General features: G+C 39.9%; 1 protein-coding gene across 3 annotated transcripts in view; it reads right to left on the bottom strand.

Annotated features, from left to right (window-relative positions):
* The window catches only part of AIG1 (androgen induced 1), a 129,375-nt gene that overhangs the window by 83,267 nt on the left and 23,324 nt on the right, over nt 1–22,784 (bottom strand). For 2 of the 3 annotated variants that reach the window (XM_054063688.1, XM_009571097.2), the window contains exon 2: nt 7,416–7,571. The exons of the other annotated variant lie outside the window; for it this stretch is intronic. In XM_054063688.1, the coding sequence (XP_053919663.1) occupies nt 7,416–7,571 (156 nt within the window). The remainder of the gene's footprint in view (nt 1–7,415; nt 7,572–22,784) is intronic. 3 annotated transcript variants of the gene reach the window in all.

Raw genomic sequence — 22,784 nt, 5'->3', positions numbered from 1 at the left:
TTTGACCAAATACTGCTTTAATCAACAGTGTGAATCTGGATTATTCTTCATATTTGTAGGATTTTTAACTTCTCTTCCTCTTCTTTTTTTTTCTTGACTTGCAGCCTGGAAAAAAAACCCTCATTTTTTTACTTACATGCCTGTAGTCAAATTACAACTGAGTACTGTACTTTAGTAGCAGATGTGGCACATAAATAAACTTTTACCACTAACAGGATAAAAAAGAAATGGAAACTCAGGTAAAATATCACCTGAGGTTCACAGAACGCATAAATATGAAGCATTCCAGTGACATGTGGCATTCCTCAGGGGTTGGTATCGGGACCAGTTGTTTAATACCTTTGTTGCAGACATGGACTGTGGGATGGAGTGCATCCTTAGAAAGTCTGCTGATGACACCAAGCCATGTGGCACAGTTGACAGCCTAGAGGGGATGCCATCCAGAGGCACCTTGATGGGCCTGAGCGATGAGCCTGTGCAAACCTCACAAAGTTCAGTAAGGCCAAGTGCTAGGTCCTGCACATGGGTCAGGGCAATCCTAAGTACAAACACAGGCTGGGCAGAGAATTGATTGAGCGTAGCTCTGTAGAGAAAGACTTGGGTGTGCTGGTGGACGAGAAACTCAACGTGAGCAGGCATTTTCCAACACATAGCATTCTATGACTCACCTCTGAACAGAAGCCTATAAACTCATCTTTGCACTTTTTCAGGTCAGCCATCAAAATAGTATTGTTCAAAAAAAAAATTCAACCTTTTTAGTACTGCGCACACAATTTATGGAATGGAATCCACAGAAAAGAGGTCTAGTGTCCTGCCTGCTTGTCAATATGAAATTTGGCTTGGTTCTTCTCAGAGACTATTTATCAGTAGTCCAGAGAAAGGCCATTATTTCCTTTAGGCTGAGGACAGGACAGATAGCTCAGATAAAGTTTGCACTAGGCTAAAATTTGCCAAAGTGTGCATAAATTCTTTAAAGATATCCTGATATCTGAAAAGCAAACACAATATAAAACCACAAAAACTTACGCAAATAGTTTTAGCTTACATTAGCTGGGGAAAGAACAAAGTGAGTAATATTCTAATTAAAACACAATTGCTTCCTTACCTTGAATTTGAGTCATAGCGACAAAACGCTTATTAGCTTTTCAATGACCATTTTCAGGGAATTTCTACGCAGTGGTGACAAGTCCAAGTTTAAGGTTTGAGAGGCAACAGATAGGACTTTCACTGAGAACAGCAGGGAAGTATTGAGTTACATTCAAACCAATGTGGTCCATGATCTTACAGTGTATTTGGGGGGTCAGTTAAAGAAAGTGCAAAAAATATGGAGTGAACATATTGCTAGTATATGTAATAGAGTAGACATAAATTGTTTCATATGCTTCTGACTTTGGAAGTTAAAATTGAGGTTGCAGTTTATCAATGGCACCTTGTTCTAACCACAGACACACAGACTTTGGCCAGCCAATTATGTGAATGACCTGAACCAGTACACTGTACCCTCAGTGTGCATACAGTACATAGTTTCTTGGTTTCCAACACACTTGTCCATCTGTTATGATAGCTATCAGTGCCTGCTCAGAATAAGCTTGGACTTTTTGACTAGTGCACAGAGGCCAGGAAAAAAAAAATAGGTTATTATAGGCCAAAAAATATTGCAAGTGGAACGTACCCCATAAGAAGTCTCTCTTCTGGGACAATCTTGGCATTGGCACAGCCTAGCTCTTTACGCACCTGCTGACATGTAAGTGCCAAGATATGAATAGCTGAACAGCAGGGAAAATGGAAGCAAAGTATCCACTTCTCTACAGGCTTCCTAGAAGTCATGTATTATCACAGTGGGTCTCTGAGAACCTGCTAAGACCAACTGGGACATAAACACATATTCTCAGGTGCAGGACGACCAGACTGATAAAGCTTTTTTTCCAAGGAAGTCTTCCTGCAAGAAAAATTACCCAGGAGCAGGCTGAACCTTATTACACTGAATACAACAAAGCTGGCATGTTTTGACCTGTGATTTTTGTGCAAGGCAGAATAAAACAATAGACTGCCAACGAGGTAAAGATAAGAAAAGAGAGGACGTGCCATCTGTTCCTCAACCAATGTCAGCCAATGGATGGAACGGCATTGGCCTAGCTGGTTGCAGCCATCTGGAGCTACAGACGGCAAATGCTGCTTAGCAAAGCACTATCACGAGGCAGACATAAGGTAAAGGAAGTGTGCAAACCCCAAGGTGTTACAGAACTAACATATCCTGGAGGATGACCTGACATGAGACTTAACGCAATGCCCTGGCAAAGATCCTTCCAATGTCTGAATGGTTCATCTTATCTTTACTTACAGTTACTTCGTTTGGATAAAATGAACTATAAAAATTAACTACCTGGATAAAAATGAAGACTTACTACTTAGCTACTCTGGCTGCCTCTGAATTTGTTTATTTTGAATAATAAGCAACTGTTGTTCTGGGCTTTTAAATCACTTCTACTATGCTTACACTTTGGCATTAGTAGGCTTTTACTTGGGCTGGGCTTTGCCAATATCCTACAGTCATGCAGTGCCAGACCATGATACAATGGAGCTGCTTCTTTACACTGCCTATGTAAGGCTCAATCAGAACTGCAGGCCCGATGCTCATGCTCACAAGCCAGGCTGAACAGGCTGCTCATATGCAGCAGACATCTTTCAGTAAGCCAAATACTTTTATTTTCTTTGGTTCCCAAAGCAAAATGGCATAAACGTCACCCCTTCCACTTCCTCTTTAGACAAACTCGAGGCCTGGAATTCAAAGAAGAAGAAAACAGGCACCAGCAATTGCTTTTACACTTCTTTGCGCAGGAGTCTCCTAAGATTGCCAACTTTCCAAAGACGGTGATTACTTCGTTAAACTTAAGGTTAAGCAACACATTAAAGAACAGTAGAGTTCCTCATTTGCTACTTATCCTACGTAGGGTCATTACAGAACAAAACGAACCTCGAATTTGCAAGTAGATCTTGGAAACTGTTTGAAAGTACAGAGTAGCTCTCTTGTCACAGACATCTAAAGTATTGCTAAACAAATACACAGCAGCAGGAACAAAATCATGTTGAAAACTAAATTCTGCTTTCCCACTTAAGGAGATACTTCTTGAGTTACTGTCCTCTGTTTCTGAAGCCTCAGTGTGCATGAGAAGAGCATGTGGCACTGGCAAGGGAAAAGTTTTAACGGACAAGTTGGGAAACTGTTGGTGATTCAAACGGGAAAACAAGTGGCTTTATCAAAACACCATAAATGGAGGCAAAGAGAAACTAAGAAAGCCAGCAAAAAGAATTGCATGTTTTGTTGTTTTACATGAGTTCAACCAAGAAATGTTATGCAAACGAAGAACGACCTCAGTGGAACTTTATTTTCCTGCACTATGTGTTTTTGGTTTTGGACAGACTGCACAGTTCAGTTCACTCATTTCCTGGATGGTGTCACAACAAAGAGAAAAAAAAACCCCAACCTTTTGACCTTGACAAAATTTCTTCTAAGTACAGTTAAAGGTAAGCTTTCTGGCTGTCTCCCAATACATTTGTGGTTAACCAGGAGTATAAATACATTGTTTGTGAGCCTCTTTGAGAGTTAAGGGCACAACATATAGAAGCAAAGCGTTACTGAAAGCAGACCACAGCAAGCACGACTTGGCATGATACTGGCTTTAGGTGGAACTGAGTGCTAACACTGCATGACACCAAATGAATTTGAAAAGGGACAATAAAGAAAATCACAAGGAGTGGGAACTGAAAATCAGGGAAAACTCCCCTCAGAGAAGAGAATACAAGAGGCACTTCACTTGCACCACTGTTCACTCTTGTTCCCATCACCACCCACTATGTCACCACAGACGAGGGCAAAATCTAGAATAGAAAGCTTTCGGCACCATGAGTCAGTTATGGAACTAGAAGTATTTTCTAGTCTGGTCAAATAAAAAGGGAAGTAGGAGACTGTAGCAAATGCCTGCAAGGCCTTTCCTGGGACAAGATTGCAGATCAGCATTACTGATAATCTACAGAAAAAGGGTCATCAGCTTTCTTTTTGACTGTACCAGTACAGAGAAACAAAAAATAAAAAATCATGCCCAGCTTTCTCTCATATCACAAGTTTTCAAAAACATGAAAGTACAGTATAAAGAATATAAGCTTATTCTAGACAGTTTAGACTCAGACCTAAAAGGAGCTATTAAAGCTACATCATATAAAATATCAGTGGTAGAGATTGTGATTTTACAGGCAACAATCTCTCTGTATAGGTAACATTATCAATTTTCTTTCTTCATCCTATTTCTATTAAACACAGTCTTGAAAAACGAGAACTTCCAGTTTTATCTTTTCTTATTCTTGTTTGGTACAAATTACAAGAAACATGTTGATCAAACCATATAGAGCTTACACAAAACACTAATTAACAAGAGAAATTTGACAGCTTCATGATCTATGTCAAAGAAATAGCAGAAAGTAAGGGTAGTCTAAACCACTGGTGTAGTCTGACTTTTAAGCATGTCTCACACTTCTTTGACAGTGTAAATTATTCCCAATATAAATCTCCTTTACACTGATAAAGGAGGGGTAAGTGCAGCCAGTATAGATCAGAGTTGGTAATAAACGTCTAAAATGTCTACGCAAGTATTTTTCTTCAGTCGATGCTTCCTGCTCTTAGGCATTTGCATAGTACCCCAGGGTTATAATAAACTAAAAAAGGGCTACGTAATGTTGCCCAGAGACTTTTCATGGAATAAGGTTTTACTGCCTAGAAAATTGGTCTGTTGATTTCTGATTTCATTATCTTAAGTTGTATTAAAAACAGCAACAACAGGTAAACAGTAGTCATTATGTCCTTCAAAGATGTTCACGTTTATTTCTTGATGCTCCTAAACAAAACGGTATATTGGCAATTGAGTTTTATCTGAGCCCCTAACGATATACAATGTGTAACAAAAAAACGGAGAAATGTGATTTGCTGCAAGATTTGATTTGGTGCAAAGCCACCCAAGAAGACTGTTTACCCTTGGGCTGGTTCTTTCCCCTCCTTTGGTAGGTGGGAAGAGATTGGTGGTCAGACTTCCCAGGTAATTTGTATCCAAAACTTTCTAGGAAGTACTAAAAATGAAATACTTCATTTTCTTACATTTTTTTTTCACACATCATTGTTTGACTTGGGAGTGGAAACCTCTTTTCTCATCTGTTTTTCAGAGCATGTCATCTCAAGGGCTTCAGTAAGCAGGAAATAACAGAAAAAGTTGTGTTGAATTGGTCTTGAAAAACTACAGTTAGTGGGCTTTAAAATGTTCCCCTATATTTGCATTATTCCCTAAACATGCCCTCTGTAAAACATTAAGCAATAAAATTAATTCAGATTTTAAGGTAACTGACAAGTACTTAAGCATAACCACTGTTGTTACATTGGAAACCCAACAAGTATTTTATTCACATCTGTCCAATTCTTACGTGTGAAGGTTCCTTTACATTGCTACTGGAAACCACTGAGAGGCTCCATGGAGAGCCAGGTGGGTGAGTCTCAAAGACAGAAAGTCTGCATTGGAACTTTTTTTGTTTTTTTTTTTTTTGTTGTTTTTTTTTTTTTTCCTTTTTTGAGTGAGGAAGCTGTTGAGAGGAAATAGGAAATGAGGGAACTTGAACTTCTTTTCTGCAGACACTCTGAGGTTTAATAATTTCCTTCTAACAAGTACCTCCAGCATATCAAAATTTCACTGGATATTTTCTTACTTATAAATAGCTCTTTATTGAACACAGTCAGCATTAGATGTTTGCTATGTTCAGGCCCTGAACTCTCCCTATCAATAACCCCACCAAAGAAGAGCCCTCAGTGACTGGCAGTCCCTTTCTTCAACCAGTGATAGCTGTGGTGTGGTGGGCGCTGCTGGAGAGGATCATGTTTCAGGAAGGAGCCTAGACCAGTGCTAAGTTATGAAGTGCTACTGTTGCCAGGAGAAGAAACAATGAAAGCAACCTTTTTATGCTTTCTTTGTAAACATAAAATGAAATAATATGTGGTAAGCAGTTGCTCCTCCTCGCCATAGACAGTCCACCTTTGGAAACAGAGAGCATGTGTCCAATGAACATGGTTATTTCTTACTATTTTCTGTTTTGTTTGGGTTTTTCTTATTTAAGACAGAAGTTGTTTCTGTATGAAAACCCTGAGAAAGTAGCTAGCTCCAGGTATCCAACACGTCTCCAGGACTACTAACTGATAAATTCTTTGTAAACTGATCTTTACAAACGCTTGTAGTGATAGGACTAGGGGCAATGGGTATAAACTGGGTTTTTATGAGAGAAATACCTGCACAGTGTTTCACATATGCTTCAGATTTTCTAACTTTGCAGAAGTATTCTTTATTTCTTAATGTATTGTGAAATCCTACATAAATGGTGAAATCACATTGTAATAAAGCACCTCTGAATATACCAAATCATAAACGACAGATTGATATGTTATGCTAACTGCTACTGACAGTGAGTGACCAGCTTTTCTGAAACACTACAACTTTTGAGACCTCACAGTTTTCTAGTAGTCTACTGTGAAAAAAACCCTTGCTTCTAGTGAATTTATTTTGAACTACCATACACTGAAATAAAAAATTAAAGGTTGATCCTAAATTACAATGAAAGCAATAGTTTAATGAAAGCTTCACATCTCTTTTTTAATGTAATATAAACTTAGAACCAGACTGACAGAGATCATACTTCCATACAAAACCCTATGAAATTCTGGGTTTTCAGCTCGTTAGTGTGTGGTAAGAGATCCCTGAAGACACTCAGCAGTTCTTGCTATTAAAAGTGATGTGCAATGTAGAGCAGGACTTGATGCAAAACCTGGTTTTATTTTGAAAAAGACAGGTAAAAAAACATTTTTTCCACACCTTCTGTGTGCTTTATTACACTACTGACAAACCCCTTCTTTTCCTACTCCATTTCTTCTGTCATCTCTGAACACCCAGTTGATTAACAGGAATCAACATGGGCTTTTGCTTCCCTTCTTGCCCATGACAAAATGGCTTACAGACCAAATTCCAGTCAGGTCGCTATGCTGTGAAACATGCCACAGTCAGCACTTTTACTACTACTGATGATGAAACACAGTGCAGAAAAAGTCCAGATTGACTCTCAAGATGCTGCTGGTACAATTCACATTTGAAAGTATTTGTGCAAAATTCCTACTGTAAAGTACTTTTTTTTTTAAATAATTTCAGCAACACCAGTGCTCCCTTACACCTGCGACAAACAAGAAAGCAATAAAATAATCGCCACCATTTCTCTCTTTCCACATAGTCTTTTGCATAAAGGTGGGAGGGAAAGCCTTTCAGTCAGAAAACAATTAGTAAGTAACACCTCTCACCTGGTTTGTAAAGGTATATGCAGATTTACATTGTACTTACCACGCCAACGGGGAAGGCTAGAACAGCCATCACCCAGTCACGGAGGGAAATGAGTTTTTTCAGCTGCCTCTCTTGCTCTTGACTGTCATTTCCTTTAGTGAGAAGACTGGACAGGTCGGTCAAGACACAGATCCCAAAGAAGACAGCCTGGATAACCTGTATGGAAAGGTAACACACCCTTGAACAGAAATAAGACCAGACTTTGGGCAAAGCTGGTCAGACACAGATGCACGTGAGGAATATTGCCAATAAACAGACATGGGGAGTGGGAAAACATCAGTCCCTTAAATAAGGGTAAAGTTTGTCCACATAAAATCTCCTTCTGCTTCTAGCCTGAAAGCCCCGATTGCTCCTTGCTCCTCATGTATTCTAATTGATTCAAGTGGAAGGATCTGAAATGCAGCCACCTCTTCCTGCTTCACTCCATAAAACTTGGCTCCAAAGCCATAGTATTCGCCTCTGAGGCGGAAAAGTAATTAACGCTACCTGTAAAGGAAAGACAAAAGACAATCAGTTCTTTCCCTGGCACCAGGAGGTCTCTTTTGAAGACACTGCCTGCCCCAGACACTCCACTCAGTGGTGAAGAAGGTGTCTAAGACTTTCTTAGAGATGCAGCACACAGCCCGGGCTTCAGCAAATCTTATCACTGCTTCATCTCCGGTAGTGAATGAAAGAACGAGTGAGTTGCTGGAGTTATTCAAGCTTTCTTTTTACAATGGAGGACTGCCACTTATCTGTCTTTTCCTTTCTTGCATTGACATACCTGTGTGCAATATTGTAAGATTATCTGTTATATCAAATTAGTAGTTTAATCACTTGAACCCACTGATTTGGTTCCAACTTGACTTGATCGTCTTCTGATCACTGCATTTTTATTCCTTTATTAGCTTAGTAAAATTGCAGTAAGTTAGCTCAGGTATGTGGGGTTCCTCAGGGCTCAGTACTGGGTCCAGCCCAGTTCAATGTCTTTATCATTGACCTGGATGAAGGCATTAAGTGCACCCTCAGCAAGTTTGCAGATGACACTAAGCTGGGAGGAAGTGTGGATCTGCTGGAGGGTAGGGAGGCTCTGCAAAGGGATCTTAACAGGCTGGACTGCTGGGCCGAGACCAATGGGATGAGGTTTAACAAGGCCAAATGCCGGGTCCTGCACTTGGGCCACAACAACCCTATGCAGTGCTACAGACTGGGGGAAGAGTGGCTGGAGAGCTGCACCTAGGGAGGAGGAGGACCTGGGGGTAATGGTTGACAGCCAACTGAACATGAGCCAGCAGTGTGCCCAGGTGGCCAAGAAGGCCAATGGCATCTTGGCTTGTATCAGAAACAGTGTGACCAGCAGGTCCAGGAAGGTTATTCTGCCCCTGTACTCGGCACTGGTGAGACCGCACCTTGAGTACTGTGTTCAGTTCTAGGCCTCTCACCACAAGAAGGATGTTGAGGCTCTGGAGGGTGTCCAGAGAAGGGCAACAAAGCTGGTGAGGGGGCTGGAGAACAAGTCTTATGAGGAGCATTTGAGAGAGCTGGGGTTGTTTAGCCTGGAGAAGAGGAGGCTGAGGGGAGACCTTATTACTCTCTACAACTACCTGAAAGGAGGTTGTGGAGAGGAGGGAACTGGCCTCTTCTCCCAAGCGACAGAGGACAGGACCAAGGGGGAATGGCCTGAAGCTCTGCCAGGGGAGGTTCAGGCTTGATATCAGAAAAAAATTCTTCACAGAAAGGGCCATCGGGCACTGGAACAGGCTGCCCAGGGAGGTGGTCAAGTCACCTTCCCTGGAGGTGTTTAAGGAAAGGGTGGATGAAGTGCTTAGGGACATGGTTTAAGGGAGTGTTAGGAATGGTTGGACTTGATGATCCAGTGGGTCCTTTCCAAGCTGGTGATTCTATGATTCTATGTTCTTGCCTGAGGACCTGCACATCCTTTCTAGCACGGTTCAGAGGAAGTGCAAGCAGCTTGCTTACTCCCCACGCCGGAAGCCCGGCTCACAAACTCACAGGTATCAGGTAATCTCAGGTAAAAATATAAACAAAACACAGGCTTGATTCCCAAATTGCACAGTGATTCATCAAAAACCAGAAATGTGCTTAATATACACTCTTACATGTTTTTCAAAGTAAGCATGGAGTACAAGTTTACAATTCTTATTTGTAAGTCTTAGTGTTCCTCTGACTAGGAGTCTAACTAAGTTGACCATCCATAAGAAAAGTACATATCTGGATATTGCAAAATACAATTTATTGTGTGCATACATCTTTGCAGAATTTAGACTACAAGAAGCAAGGTAAAAAAACACCTTAGGTTAGGGGACGTTGGTCTGGAATGTGGTAGGGAAGAGAGGGAGGGAAGGAAGGAAGGAAGGAGGGAGGGAGGGAGGGAGGGAAGGACTGAATAGATGTTGGCTACTACAAAGAAATCCAGAGATATGTTACGGTTGGATGGACTGAAGTACATTCCCTTCTTCAACAATCCTTATATAACCCAAATACTTGTAAATTCTGGCTGTAGAGCTGTGAACGACAGACGTTCAAATGGCTCCTGGATCTGCTTGCAATTCTGCTGCCATTGCTCTCCAGGCTGTAGCTACATATAATTTGCTTGATAAATAAATGAAGCAACATTACAAAACATTCCCTAAAGACATGAAATGTGGCAGACTACTAGTGCTAGAGCTGTATACTGTGCTAGAAAAACGTATGACTACTTCAAATGGCTGCCTGGAAAAGTTACCATCTCCTACATATTTTCTGAGAGACATTTTATATAAAAGTTGGGGCTCCTTGGAGCTACATAATCACATGAGCTCCTAGTGAACTTTTTCATATTATTTGTTTGAAACAAGTACTTCATAGAAAAAAACCCTTACCATACTCAACCCTGTTTTCCACCAAACAGATGGCCTATTTGGAGAGAAGGAAGAGAAAAACTAATTATGCATTTGCTTGACTTAAGAGGAGATGTGATACCATCTACTATTCACTCAAGAGTGTGAATGCCAAAGAAGGAAAAATATTTAAGACAGGACTGGCAAGAAAAGTATGAGATGAATCTGGGTGTTAAAAAGTTTAGGCTGAGTACCAGGAAATATTTCCTAACAGTGAGCTCTGTCAGACCATGAAATAGTTTCTCAGAGGAAGTGGTGGAAGCCTCATGGCTTGAGTCACCTAAACTGATATTGGACAAAACATTCAATAATGTACTGCAGGGAACAGTATTACGTTGGCAGGGCTTGGACGAGTGACTAACGGATTGTTTGCAGCTCTGCGATTCCCTGAAATGGTCTCTCTCCAAAGAAACACACTCAAACAATCACACACCCATTTTTCAAGGGAATTGAGATTGTACATCCACTAATCAACCACAATGCAAACGGCTTCTCTCCCAATTATCCTGTTACAAACACATTGCTTAAAGGGAAAATATAATCATATCATTGGGAATAACTGCAAACTTCTAAACGGAAAGAAGTACCCAAAGATTTCAGAGAGTAGATATGAAGTAAACTATTCTACAAAAAGACTAACGAATAAAAATCCATATAGGAAAAAGAAAATTACATATTTACTGAGAACATTCAGAGCCAACAAAAAAATCATACCGTTTTTGGGGAGGAACAGTTTGAGCTTATTCATACAAATAATGTACATACATTCACTTTAATACTTCCTTTCCTTGCCAGAATGTGCAAGAAAACTCTTCTGACACCTATCAACATTTAGGATTAGACTGAGGACCACCAGAGCTGCAGAAGGCTCAGCAGCATAAACTAAACAGCCAGAGTGAGCAACGATTCACGTCCCTTGTGGGTCTGGCAAAGGAAAAGCATAGCATGCAGCTACTGATGGTTTATGGTATGAAACAAACTTCTAAAGTCCATGTTTCTCAGTGTAAATGTTGCCAAACATGTAAAAAGTTCACAGCAAGAGAGCTGAAAATCCCTCTAAAAAATATTCTCCAAAGTGCCCTGGTGTTACCTCAGATTTAGGATCACACTTTCAAAACAAAGACCTTCTTTTAAAAATCTGCAGGTGGTGAATCTATACATGAAACATCCCAAGATGTTAAACAAACAGTTGACTTTTTTCTTCCCCTTGGAAACATAAGACTGCCCTTCAGAGAAAATATCTTCGAATTTTGCCTCTAACTAGACTTTGAAGGAAAACAGTGATTTAGAAAATGACAAATACAAATTCGACAGAAAACAGCCACATCTTTCTTAGACCTGTTAACAGTGATAGAGGCAGAAACTTGTAAGCAGAGTGCAAAAACAAGAAAATAATTAAAAAAGGTATAAAATACTAAAATATTGCTGACCCCATTTTCTCCACTGAAGCCTCCAGGGGCCATTGCTACGATGGTTGAGAACAGTAAGTACCCTTAAGCTATCACACCACAACGACTAGTGAAGGACTATCTACAGAACTGTGAGTAGAGAAAATACTTATTAGGTTGCTGCAAGGAGACAACTGCTATTAACAGAAGACGAAACCAAGCAGCCCAGAAACCTTTTCAAACTGTGAGATCTATTCAGATTTCATATCAGAGAAGATTGTTCCTTATGAACAATTAGAATAAGATAAAGTCATTGTACATGCCTATCTCCTACAAGAAAATAAAGACTTGCTTCAGTAGGACACCTTTTCCACTAGGTGCTCACTGCAGAATAGCAGCTAATAACCCTCCTACACTCCGCCCTTATATGACTTCTTAAGAGTCTTTCACTTCTTCTGTCTGACAGACAGAAAATATATTTCCTCATAAACCTTTCTTCAGGGCATGGAAAATCCCTCCTTCTGCATGCTGTAGGGCTCCACAGTGCAGACAAAATCTCTCTATAACTAAGGTCAATGGAAATTCTGCCACTACTCTTATCAAGTCAGGAAACTTCCATTAAATTCACTGAATCTAGGATTTCACTGCCCGTGGACTCATCCTCTTCTAAGCTTACTCTCCTAATCAGAAGAATTCCTTAGAGTTCAGGACAGTCTGTGGGAAAGTCTGTGCAAGCCCTACTATTAATCATGGGTATTTTTAACTCTATCTACCTTTGAAAATGGAGACTTCACTGTCTTCAAATTCTCATTTTCAAGATTAACAGCACTTACAAATGTTCCATGTACCTCTGTGTGAAAAAAGGCATCTGAGTAAGCGTCTGCTGCCAGAATAAAACATGGGAGTAACACTTCCCAAATCAGCAAGAAACAAGAGAAGAGCAAGGAAAATGAAGTAACTTTTACATATTCAAAAATGCCATGCTTGTGCATGAAGTGCATGTGCATGTGTATGCATATGTATTGGGCATTTGTACCTCACTTGCCATCTAAGCTTCCACTGTTCACAGGTACAACTGCATTTAAGAAAGAAACTCAAGAGTCTGCAAATGTAAGGCATATTATAGGAAGACTAATTCACACTAGGGTATCAGGCAGGCCTGGCTGATCCCTAGGAGTGAGGAGGCACCCAGGGTCTGTCCCAGCCCCTGGCATCGGGCACCTCCCTGGGGACAGGCCAACAGCCCACAGGTGAGGGACAGGCATAATCTGACTCATCAAAGCAACACTCACACTTAAGACAACCCATGACTTTCCTTAAAAAGGGTGAAAGTTTAGCTCTACCAGCATGCGAAATCAAGTTCCTAAAAGTTGTCATTTCTCATGTGTTTCAGATTTTACAATCTGCCATATACAGAATATGCTCTTATTTTCCTTTTCAAACAACATGAATATAGTTTATAATCTCAGAGTATCTGTTCCTACACTCTGGCACCTTGAGGCACTTCAGCTTTCATTTCTCCAGGCTCTAGACCTTATTATTTGATGTACAAGTGTACTATGATTCAGCAATTAAGATGAACGTATTTTATGAAGCTCTGAACTAATTTAAGTCAGATTTTTATCTCTTCGCCAACTGTAAACACAACTGATTAGACTCTATTTTGGGATGATGCTTGGTTTGGGTTGTAGTGCATCAGGCTGCAGGCAGGCAAGTGTGGACAGCCCCCATCCTGTAACAACAGCTCACTTATCCCAGATGCAACATACAAAGCAAGTACTGGTTTAAGTTGTGAATAACAAGGTAGTTTGATAGAAAACATACTTTGTTAACAGAATGAAGCCATGGACTCTAGTCTTTCATTAAATCTGCTTCTGCTCTTGACTGTATGAAGCTGCTAATTCTTCTTGTTCCTCACCATTCCAGCATTACTCACAGGCACACTGCTTTTATGTCTTGTCCCTTCTCCTCTCACTGTATCTTTGCTGTAACAGTAAGCAAAAGCTGCACATTATGTAATCAAGTGCTAAATCTCTGTATCACAGAAACTACTGACTTCAGGTAAGGAAAAAGTAAATCTTTGTATCTACAGACAGAATCACAAAAGCGGTTAGGCTGGAAAAGACCTTTAAGATAATCATGTCCGACCATAAACGTAACACTGCCACGACTAAACTATGTTCCTAAGCACCAGATCTACACATCTTTTAAATACCTTCAAGGATGGTGATTCCAACACTTCCCTGGACCTATTCCAAAGCTTGCCAACAGTTTCAGTGAAGTATTATTTCCTAATATCCAGTTTAAACCTTCCCTGGTGCAGCTTGAGGCCATTTCTCCTCGTAAGACTTGTGCTCCCGACCATTCACTCACTTTGACATGAAAGCTGAGACAAATGAAAAGAGAGACGTAAAGAAATAAAAGCAAGAAGCAAGAGCATTTTAAGTACTAAAATGCAAGCTAAAATAATAAAATTATATGTCTAATCACTAAACATACAGTTAACTAAAGCTGAAGTGCAAACTCCATGAAAAAGTATCATGTACTACTCAGAATCACTACTTCTGTGCAAGTAATAGGGAAGATGACTTTTAAAGGCCAGAGGTAAAAGAACAGCATCACCCCAGGAGACTGATTGACTGATGTTAAGTTGGAGCGTAGAGTCAGACCTTTTCTTCTACACCGGCTGTAGCACAATGGTCATTTTAGTTCACTTTCAAAGCAGGTTTCAACAATGTCATAGACCACTTCAACATAGAAAAGGAATACAGCCCCTGCCCATCAAGAGCTAGTAGCCTGAGAAACCGAACACACAACATATAGCAGAAAAGTAACAGATATGGGAAATAAGCCAAAGGAATTCTAGTACAAATGCTACCTATTTTACTTTGAGTTGTTTGTTGGTTAAGCATCTCTAAATACATATTTCTTCTATTCCTCTTTTCTCTTTCACTTACACAAATTAGAAGTTAAACTCCACTAGTAAAATACACCACTTATTTCTATCAGGAGAGCCATTAGAAATTCGCTAAGTGCATAGATGGACAGCCTTATAAATATCTAGCACTGCCCTCATCCAAAACAATGACTCATGTCTGCCTTTACAGCCTTCAGTAGGGGGAAGGTTCTTACAACCAGGATGTTGCATATAAAGTCTAGTCCTCACCAGGAAATTTAACTTGATTTTCACGATTTAGTCATATTGACATGAATCAGCTTATAAAACATGCCTAATCCCTTACCATCTGATGTAAGTTAAGGGACTCATTTAAATATCACCCTTAACTTTCTATATAATCTCCTGTAGTCTTTTTTTTTGAAGCCTTCCAGTATTGTCCAAATGCAACCAAGGATGGGGTTTTAAACCAATAAGATTTTATAGATACACTAAAGAATAAAGTCTACTACTATTATTCAAGGAAAAGAAACAAGTTTGACACTTCAGTCAAGTTTTTATAGGTGCTACATCGTTGATGTCCAAGTGCTTAAGCACCTACTACAGAGCTGTAGGAAGCGGACAATGCTGTGTTAGCTAATTAGACCTCGTATTTCCTATAGGAGAGGTGCATTTTAAGATTCGGCCAGCTGGAACACAAGATATGTTTTTTTGCCTGGACAGACAAAACCCAACTTTTTCTGCAAACTAAGCAACCTCAGTAAGAAATTAGAAAACAGATGTGGGCCCCTAAAATGTATTTTTTATAGCACTGCCTTTCAGCATCTATTAAAATTCACAATTTTCAGCACATGAATGAAAACAAACCTGCTAAACAATATAACTACATCGCTTGCACCTCTTCCTTCCTCTCTCCATCTTCCCTTCACTTAACCCAGGAAAAGCCCTCACCATGTTACACTTACTGGAGGGGTCTGTTCTGTCTTAAAATTATCTTGCCCATAATGATTTTCAAAATTATGCAGCACAGCTCTTGGAGAGGTAATGTAGTTGTGCTAACATTGTTTTAACAGCACTTTTCTTAATATTTTTAGTACTTCTATAAGGACAAATATATTCTTCCTTCCTACAACAAGCTAGGCTGAAGTTTGTTAAACTATCAAAAATATTTGGAAATGCTTTAATTTTTAAAAGCAACAAAAGAATATTTAGCTAGTCTTTTTACATGGGTAAAATACTTCCAACAACAAAAAAAACCCAGCCCTGCCATAGTGGACAACAATTGAGAAATTCATTTTAAAGAGCTACTATATCTTGGTTGTGTTGCATAGATGACATTTCCAACATGATCTCAGCATGACAGAGTGTATGCCATCTGGCTAAGAACTGCTAACAGTGTGCAATCCACGACCATGTATCAGACGAAGAGATGGAATTGCCAAATACAGAATATACTAAAGCAATACAAACAAAAATTTGACCAGATGTTGAGAAAGTGTTACATTTTCTCAAACCTTTCTCATTCTTTTTAGCTGTGTCGTTCTTACCCAGCACCATGTCAACCTAGTCTTTCTTCCTCTAAAAACTACAGGTATTTTCTGTATACTTTTGAATTCTAGATGTCTGGATATCTTACTTTGATCTTAGCTAATACAGTCCAAGAAGCATAAAGCTCATTGTTGCAGTATTAAAGAAATTGTTATTCTATTTTTATCTTTATCTTTCTGATTTTAAATTGTTTTAACTAAACTCATTTTCTAATAATCCCCATCTTCTTCCTTACTTTCTTGCATTGTGTATAGAAAAGCTGCCATTACTACTTATTGTATCCTGCTTATAAGACAGTGTAATTTCATTAAGCATAAATAATGCATTCAGCAAACATGTATAATACAGTTTATCCAGAATAAATTATGATTTTATTAGGTTATATCTTTTATGCTTTTCTTTGCTAAAGCTTAATCTTATTAGGATTATATACTGCACAGAAGGTTATGTCATTATTCTGGTTTAAATACTAATCTTACACATTTCAGCATGACTGGTAGGCTGTCTGCTGCAGTGGCCTTGCAGTCAACCAGCCAGGAATGGCAGCTCTTTAGACAATGTCTGGGACAGCTAGCTAAGAAGCTAAGACTTGTTCTGCAGCTGCCTGTGCTAAACTGAGCTTTTGGGATAGGATTTCGGATGGCTGGAAAGTCCCTAGCACTCTGTAAGTTAATTACACCCAAAAGAAATCACATTTGATTAAGTACAGAACTTTCTCAAAGAAATGGTTTCCTTAAAATTTCAGAAACTTCTGCATTGCACCAACTTGTTAATATTTAGAAATACAGTTTGAAAACCACTAGGGGGAAGCTATTTTAATAGATCAAATTTGAAAACAAAACTATACAGAAGTTTTTTCAAAGTTAGAATGACTGGTTTTGTTATTTATTTCTTCCCTTTTTAATGAATAAGGTAACAGCTGCCTTCTGTAGTGCTTAATTTAGAAAAGGCTATGATTGATGTATTTTCACAACATGGTGACACAGCTGAGAATGTACATGAGAAAGGCACTACAATCTTCTGAAACATAGCAGTCTCAGTGCTGCCCTATCATCCCTGTAGGAAATAAAAAGGGTTTAAGTGATATTGTCTCAGTTGGGCAATTCTCCCTCTCTTCAGGGAAGGCAAGGGAACATTGAGAGCTTTCTGTCACCTCTTCATCCACCCAACCTACCAAAACCACACAAACCAGATGCAAACCCTCATTGTGAAAAACAGCTTATGTCTCCAATCAAGATCATCTTCAGCTTTTGCTTAAAGCAACTCTTCCTCCTTGGTTCACTGCTGCAGCAGCTGAAGGATAGAGAGGCAGGTAAAGTGTATTAATAAATAAAGTTCTTATTAAAATAAGGGAATCCCATAATTAGACCACAGCAAAGGATGCTGCTATTCAAGCTCCAGTTGAAAAAAAAAAAAAAAAAGACAGGATGTAACTCTGTACATTAATTATAGAGCACGTGGTTCAAGGAAAGGTGATCTAACATGTTGTACTGTCCTCGTAAACAAGCCTATTCTTTACACAACCTTTCAAGCAAGGCACTGTATGTTACAAAAATGTTGCATTTCGGGAGTAAAAAAGTGCTGCCATCTCTAAAGAAAACATGGGAAAACCCCTGCTATAAGCTAAATGTATTTAAACTAAATAATAGAAGGAGGCGTTTTGCTAGATGTGTGGCATTTCGTACCCAGGTGATAATGCTTCCCTGCTTTCATTGCGTTTCTCATAAATAAATCTCAAAGGAAATTAAGGACTTGTTTCTTGATTGTCTGTTGATAAAAGGGAGGGAGGGAGGGAGGGAGAAGTGAGCTGGCCAAGGTCAGGCAGTAAGGCTGCAGGGGACCCGGGGATGAACTCAAGTGCCCTTATCCCTAGGCAGTTCTCTAGGCATTAGGTCACACACTGCACCTCTGCAAACACTCTTACAGTTTCTACTGCTTACTAGAGAAACACTCCCAGCCTTCTCAGAGAAACAGTATGGACCTTTTCATTCCCTCCAACTGCAGCCATACTACTGTTGGCATAAACCCAAATACTTGTCTTTCAAAGTTTTCTAATGGTTAGATACTGTAATTCTGACTAGCTGATCTATTTGTGCTAACCAACCAGCTACCAAGGTCCCAGATACAATGGCTTCTAGGAGCTTGTCCATTACAAGGAGGGAGTGGCCTTACATGCTGATAAAGGCAGACACAGCTCAAAACTCTCTCACTCTTTCTCACTGTAACCAACATTTAACCACTTCTTGAGTTTCCAAACTGATCTTTCAGACACTGCTGTTCACTGCATTTCTATTTTGCTCTCCACTTTTCATTTCACTTGCAAAAGGAAGAAATAGATCAGCTGTAAGGATATTTAAACTAGCACTCCCCTCCACATTATGTGAAGCCACTTTATGACAACTATATGGCATCACATCAGGTTCCAAATCCATCAGATTTAAATGCTCTCCATCAGACCATCTCGCATTGACTGACATAAAGTAAATATATTTTAATCAGTAAACACAAGAAAAATAATAACTTGTCCTTTCTTCTCAAGAGACAGGACGCTCAAACAACACCTCGTGTAGCAGTTAAAGCAGTGAAGAAAGAAGCAGATGATTCCAGAAAAAGAGACCTTTGCTAAAGCATGGTACTGGTGTCCAGGGCTATTGATAGTGAGATTGGTATTTTGGATACTTCATAGACACAAAAGCACTTTGTAAGTAGTAGCAAACATCTATGCCCATCAAGGGATACAGCCTCTGGTCAGCTGGGCAGACAACATCAGGAAATGCCCAAGTACTAACCGTTGTCTGCTAAACCTCTTAGTGCTCCAACACGGATGCCTCCATGCACCAGGTAGACACGTGCACATGCACTCTGAATGAACACTGTAGCTGTAATCCTAGTGCAGCTGGGGACAAGGGCTGTGCCCCTGCACATGTTCAGCGTGCTGAGTCACCCATAAGAACTCCCTGGGCAGTCCCGGGAACTCCCCAGCTAGTTTCTGTCGAGACCAGATAATTGACTGATAGCTACAGGAACCCGCCCAGGGCAGCCCCAGCTCCACCAGAGGGCTGAGGGATCGATAGAAGAACTCCCCAGGCAGTCCCAGTCCATGCTAACAAGACAATGGACTGCCAGACTTGACGGGACTGGGGTGGTAGGGAGCTCCCAGAAGCCCTGGGAACAACCCAGGTGGGTCCTGCTTTGCACACATGAAGTGAACAATAAGCTGATAGATATTACTTGTGTATTTAGAAATGCTTATCAAAGGACAGGGCAACTTTTGTACATAGATGATTTTAACTAGAAACTCATCATGCATGCTTTGGACTGGTGATGTGAGACCACAGGCTAGCTGGATGGTCAGAATTTAGCAAACAAGAGAGTGAGGAATCTGATCCAAACCAGCTGAAAATGCTGTTATGAGGACACTTGCAATGGAAGCCCCTATCCCCACCTAGACAGAAACTGGTGGTACTGTCACAACAGTGGTACAGTGACATGTGTTAGATGCACTTAACACTGAAAACAGTCTGTGTGTGTGTGTAACATGGACCAGAATGGTCTCTAGGAAAACAGGAGCCTACCGCAACATAAGCTGCCCATAATGAAATCACAATCAGACTTAAAACATTACCCCAGTGCGTAAAGACACTGGCCCACGTAAATGTAACTGACACTACCATCAGATTTCATATAAGGTACCTCTAATTCTGACTTGCGGAATACATGCTCTTTTCCCAAAATACTTGGTAAATAAGTACATTCCAGTATTCTGCCTTCTTCCTCACAACACAAAAATGCTGCTTACACAGATATTGTTCATAAATGTTGGTGGTTTCTGGGTGATGCCCATTTATTTATAATCTGGCTGCAGTCCACTGCAGCACTAGGCACAGACAGCACTGCACTGGAACGAGGATCTCTCCTGTCCAGATCATCCACGGCCATGCAACATGAAACTTCACGCCAGAGTCCCAGAGCATGGCTGCTGACTGGCTATGCCAGCATGCCTGTCCTGAGACATTCAGTTCTGACTAACAGTGAGTCCAGGTCACATTCAAACTCTAGCTTTGGATCAGCCAGGAATGTAGCTCAGAGCCTCACTACAAACTTCAGGCAACACAGCCAAAACATGGGCTTGGATCACTCCGCCCTCTATCAAGACAGTAGGGCCAGATACTTGACACAGAGCTATGAGTCCAACATCGATGTTGCCTGAGGACCACCACATGGGTCTGTTACTCAGATATTCTGTAAAGCTTCGTTTGGACCAGGCTGTATACACCAGGAGGTTCAGGTGTGACACTGCACAGAGTTTTCAGGCACCTGGCTCCCAAAGTGGAAATAACACCCAAAATGCTCAGTTTCCAAGAAGCAGAGGTGGGGTGATATTTAAGCAAAAAATAATAGGGTAGAGTAAGGAAAGGAGTATATCTGGAATCCCACCCCTCTCCTGCAATGCACATACATGCAGCACTAAAGTCACTTCCAAACAGTTCCTTGTGTGGGACCAGTGCTCACAGCTTGAAGCCCAAACTGGAGCTAGGTGTTTTAACGAGTCAGTCCTTACCTCTCAGGACTATTTACTGTAACATAAAGTGGAAGGAAAAGATAAATTCTTGGTATCAGCTGTTATGCAACATCAAAGTAAGTATATTGAGGGATGCACGTTCTACACCCATTTCAACCCAAAATGAACTTAAAGAATAATTCCTGTCTTCAAGAATTCCAAAGGGTAGGATGTCCACTTTTCCTGTTAAGTTGTGTTTGTGTAGGATAGAGCCCTCAAGATGTCTTTGGAGGCTTATACTGAGGTTCCAGTCCTTTGCATAATTTCATGGGGAAAACCTATTTGCTCAAATACTTTATTTGGAAAAAGCAATGGTTATCAGAAACAAAGACTACTTCCTTCTCACCTATCCAACACAACATGCAAACTGGAAAGCCACTCTTCTAAGCACAACTTACACACCCAAGGTGTTTTCAAGTTCCCATTGACTCAACCAGTTCACCTTGTTCTTCCCCCTCCACTGAGGGGAAGAGGCATGTGTGAGCTAGGCACATCCAAAGTTCTGTATTGTTCTGCGGTCAAGATGGAACCACTTGACTTCTTCATTTCTATTTATAAACACAGTTAGGTATTACAAGAGACAGACTATTTAGCCATGAACACTGTCAAAACAGATAATGTATTGTGTCTCACTGAATTATGAACTGGCTGAGTGCCTAGCCTTTTCACTGCAAAGGTCCAGTCCATCAAAGATCAAACAATGTCTTCCATCTACTTCAAAAAAGTTTTGAGAAAAGACAACTATTAAATTACTGTATGGATCATACAAATTATATTTGTTAATTCTTATATTGGTTAACTGCATTTAGTTACTAGACCTGATGTCAATTTAGGAAGAATAATACTTTACTGGAAAATGTAGCTGATGACCTTCATTCTACTGAGATACTGCCCAGCAGTGATCTCTTGTGTTATCCACACAGGTGTGCGCTCAGAAAAGTAAGGGTCTTTGTTAACTTACTCTACTGGAATTAGTTCACTCATAAGTTGATTTTCTTATGTATGTAGGGAATACACTTGCATCCACAGCGTGATCAAAATTAGTATAACATTTCAAAGAACTAAGTACCCAGTGCAGTAACAGTTACAATGCAGTAACCTTTTTTATGAGAGTCATGATATTTTATTTGACTCAGTGAAGGCATTGCTTGCAGTGAAGGCTTCCATTTCCACAACATCCAAGTTAAAAAACTAATGGCATTTAAATGGCTTAATATCAGTTAATAAACCCATAAAAAAATCTTGAAATAAAACATATGACCAGCATGGCAAGTCTAATAGGGGTAAGGAAACCTTCTCTTGAAAGGAAAACACTAAAAAAATAAAAAAAAATAACCCAGCAAATCCACACTGACTCCAAGTTAAAATATCAGAGCTTGCCTTTATAGGAAATTGTATTAGCTAATCTTCTGGGGGAAAATACAAATTAAATGCTGCTTTGATTTATAAAATGCTTGACATCCACTCATTAACCTGCACACATGCACTGAATAAAGTGCAAGCATATTCTGCTGCCCTAGTAAGGGATTTCTTTTAAAGAGGCAGCTTTTATCCAGCTATGGATGTAGCCAAAACATGTATTTCATTTTAAAGCAAAATCTGATATAGTATCACAATACACTAATATAAAACTATAAACTTCAGGAATTCCATGTTTATAGTTAGAACATTTGTATCAATGCCAAGACAAGGTCAGCACATCAATACATAGTCAATTTGAAAAGCAAGCACCAAAAAATCTGCAGGAGAAATGAAGGCCACATATTTTCACCAAGCATTTAAAAATCTTGTATGTTAAAAGGTAAACTATCATATCATGATTTTCATATTGTCTTCAGCTTAGAAAAAATTATCCATCTGTGTCTCACAGTATTACTACAGCATTAGAGTTGTCTCTCTACAAACATTTTCTCACTCTTAATGCTTTTTTTGCCATTCCTACTTTCCATGTTTTCAGACTGAATATGGAGAGAGTATTAGAGGGACTCTGTGTCTCTAAACAACCATTCGGGAAAACAGAACAGGAACCTGAAAGATTCTTGCTTACATCTAGGTTTGTTGTCACAGCACTTAGAGAACTGGCTTTTATTCTACCAG

This window comes from Cuculus canorus, chromosome 3 (assembly GCF_017976375.1).
Source record: "Cuculus canorus isolate bCucCan1 chromosome 3, bCucCan1.pri, whole genome shotgun sequence".
NCBI lineage: Eukaryota > Metazoa > Chordata > Aves > Cuculiformes > Cuculidae > Cuculus > Cuculus canorus.
The sequence above is the reverse complement of the archived record's forward strand: the minus strand, read 5'-3'. Positions and strand labels throughout refer to the sequence as shown.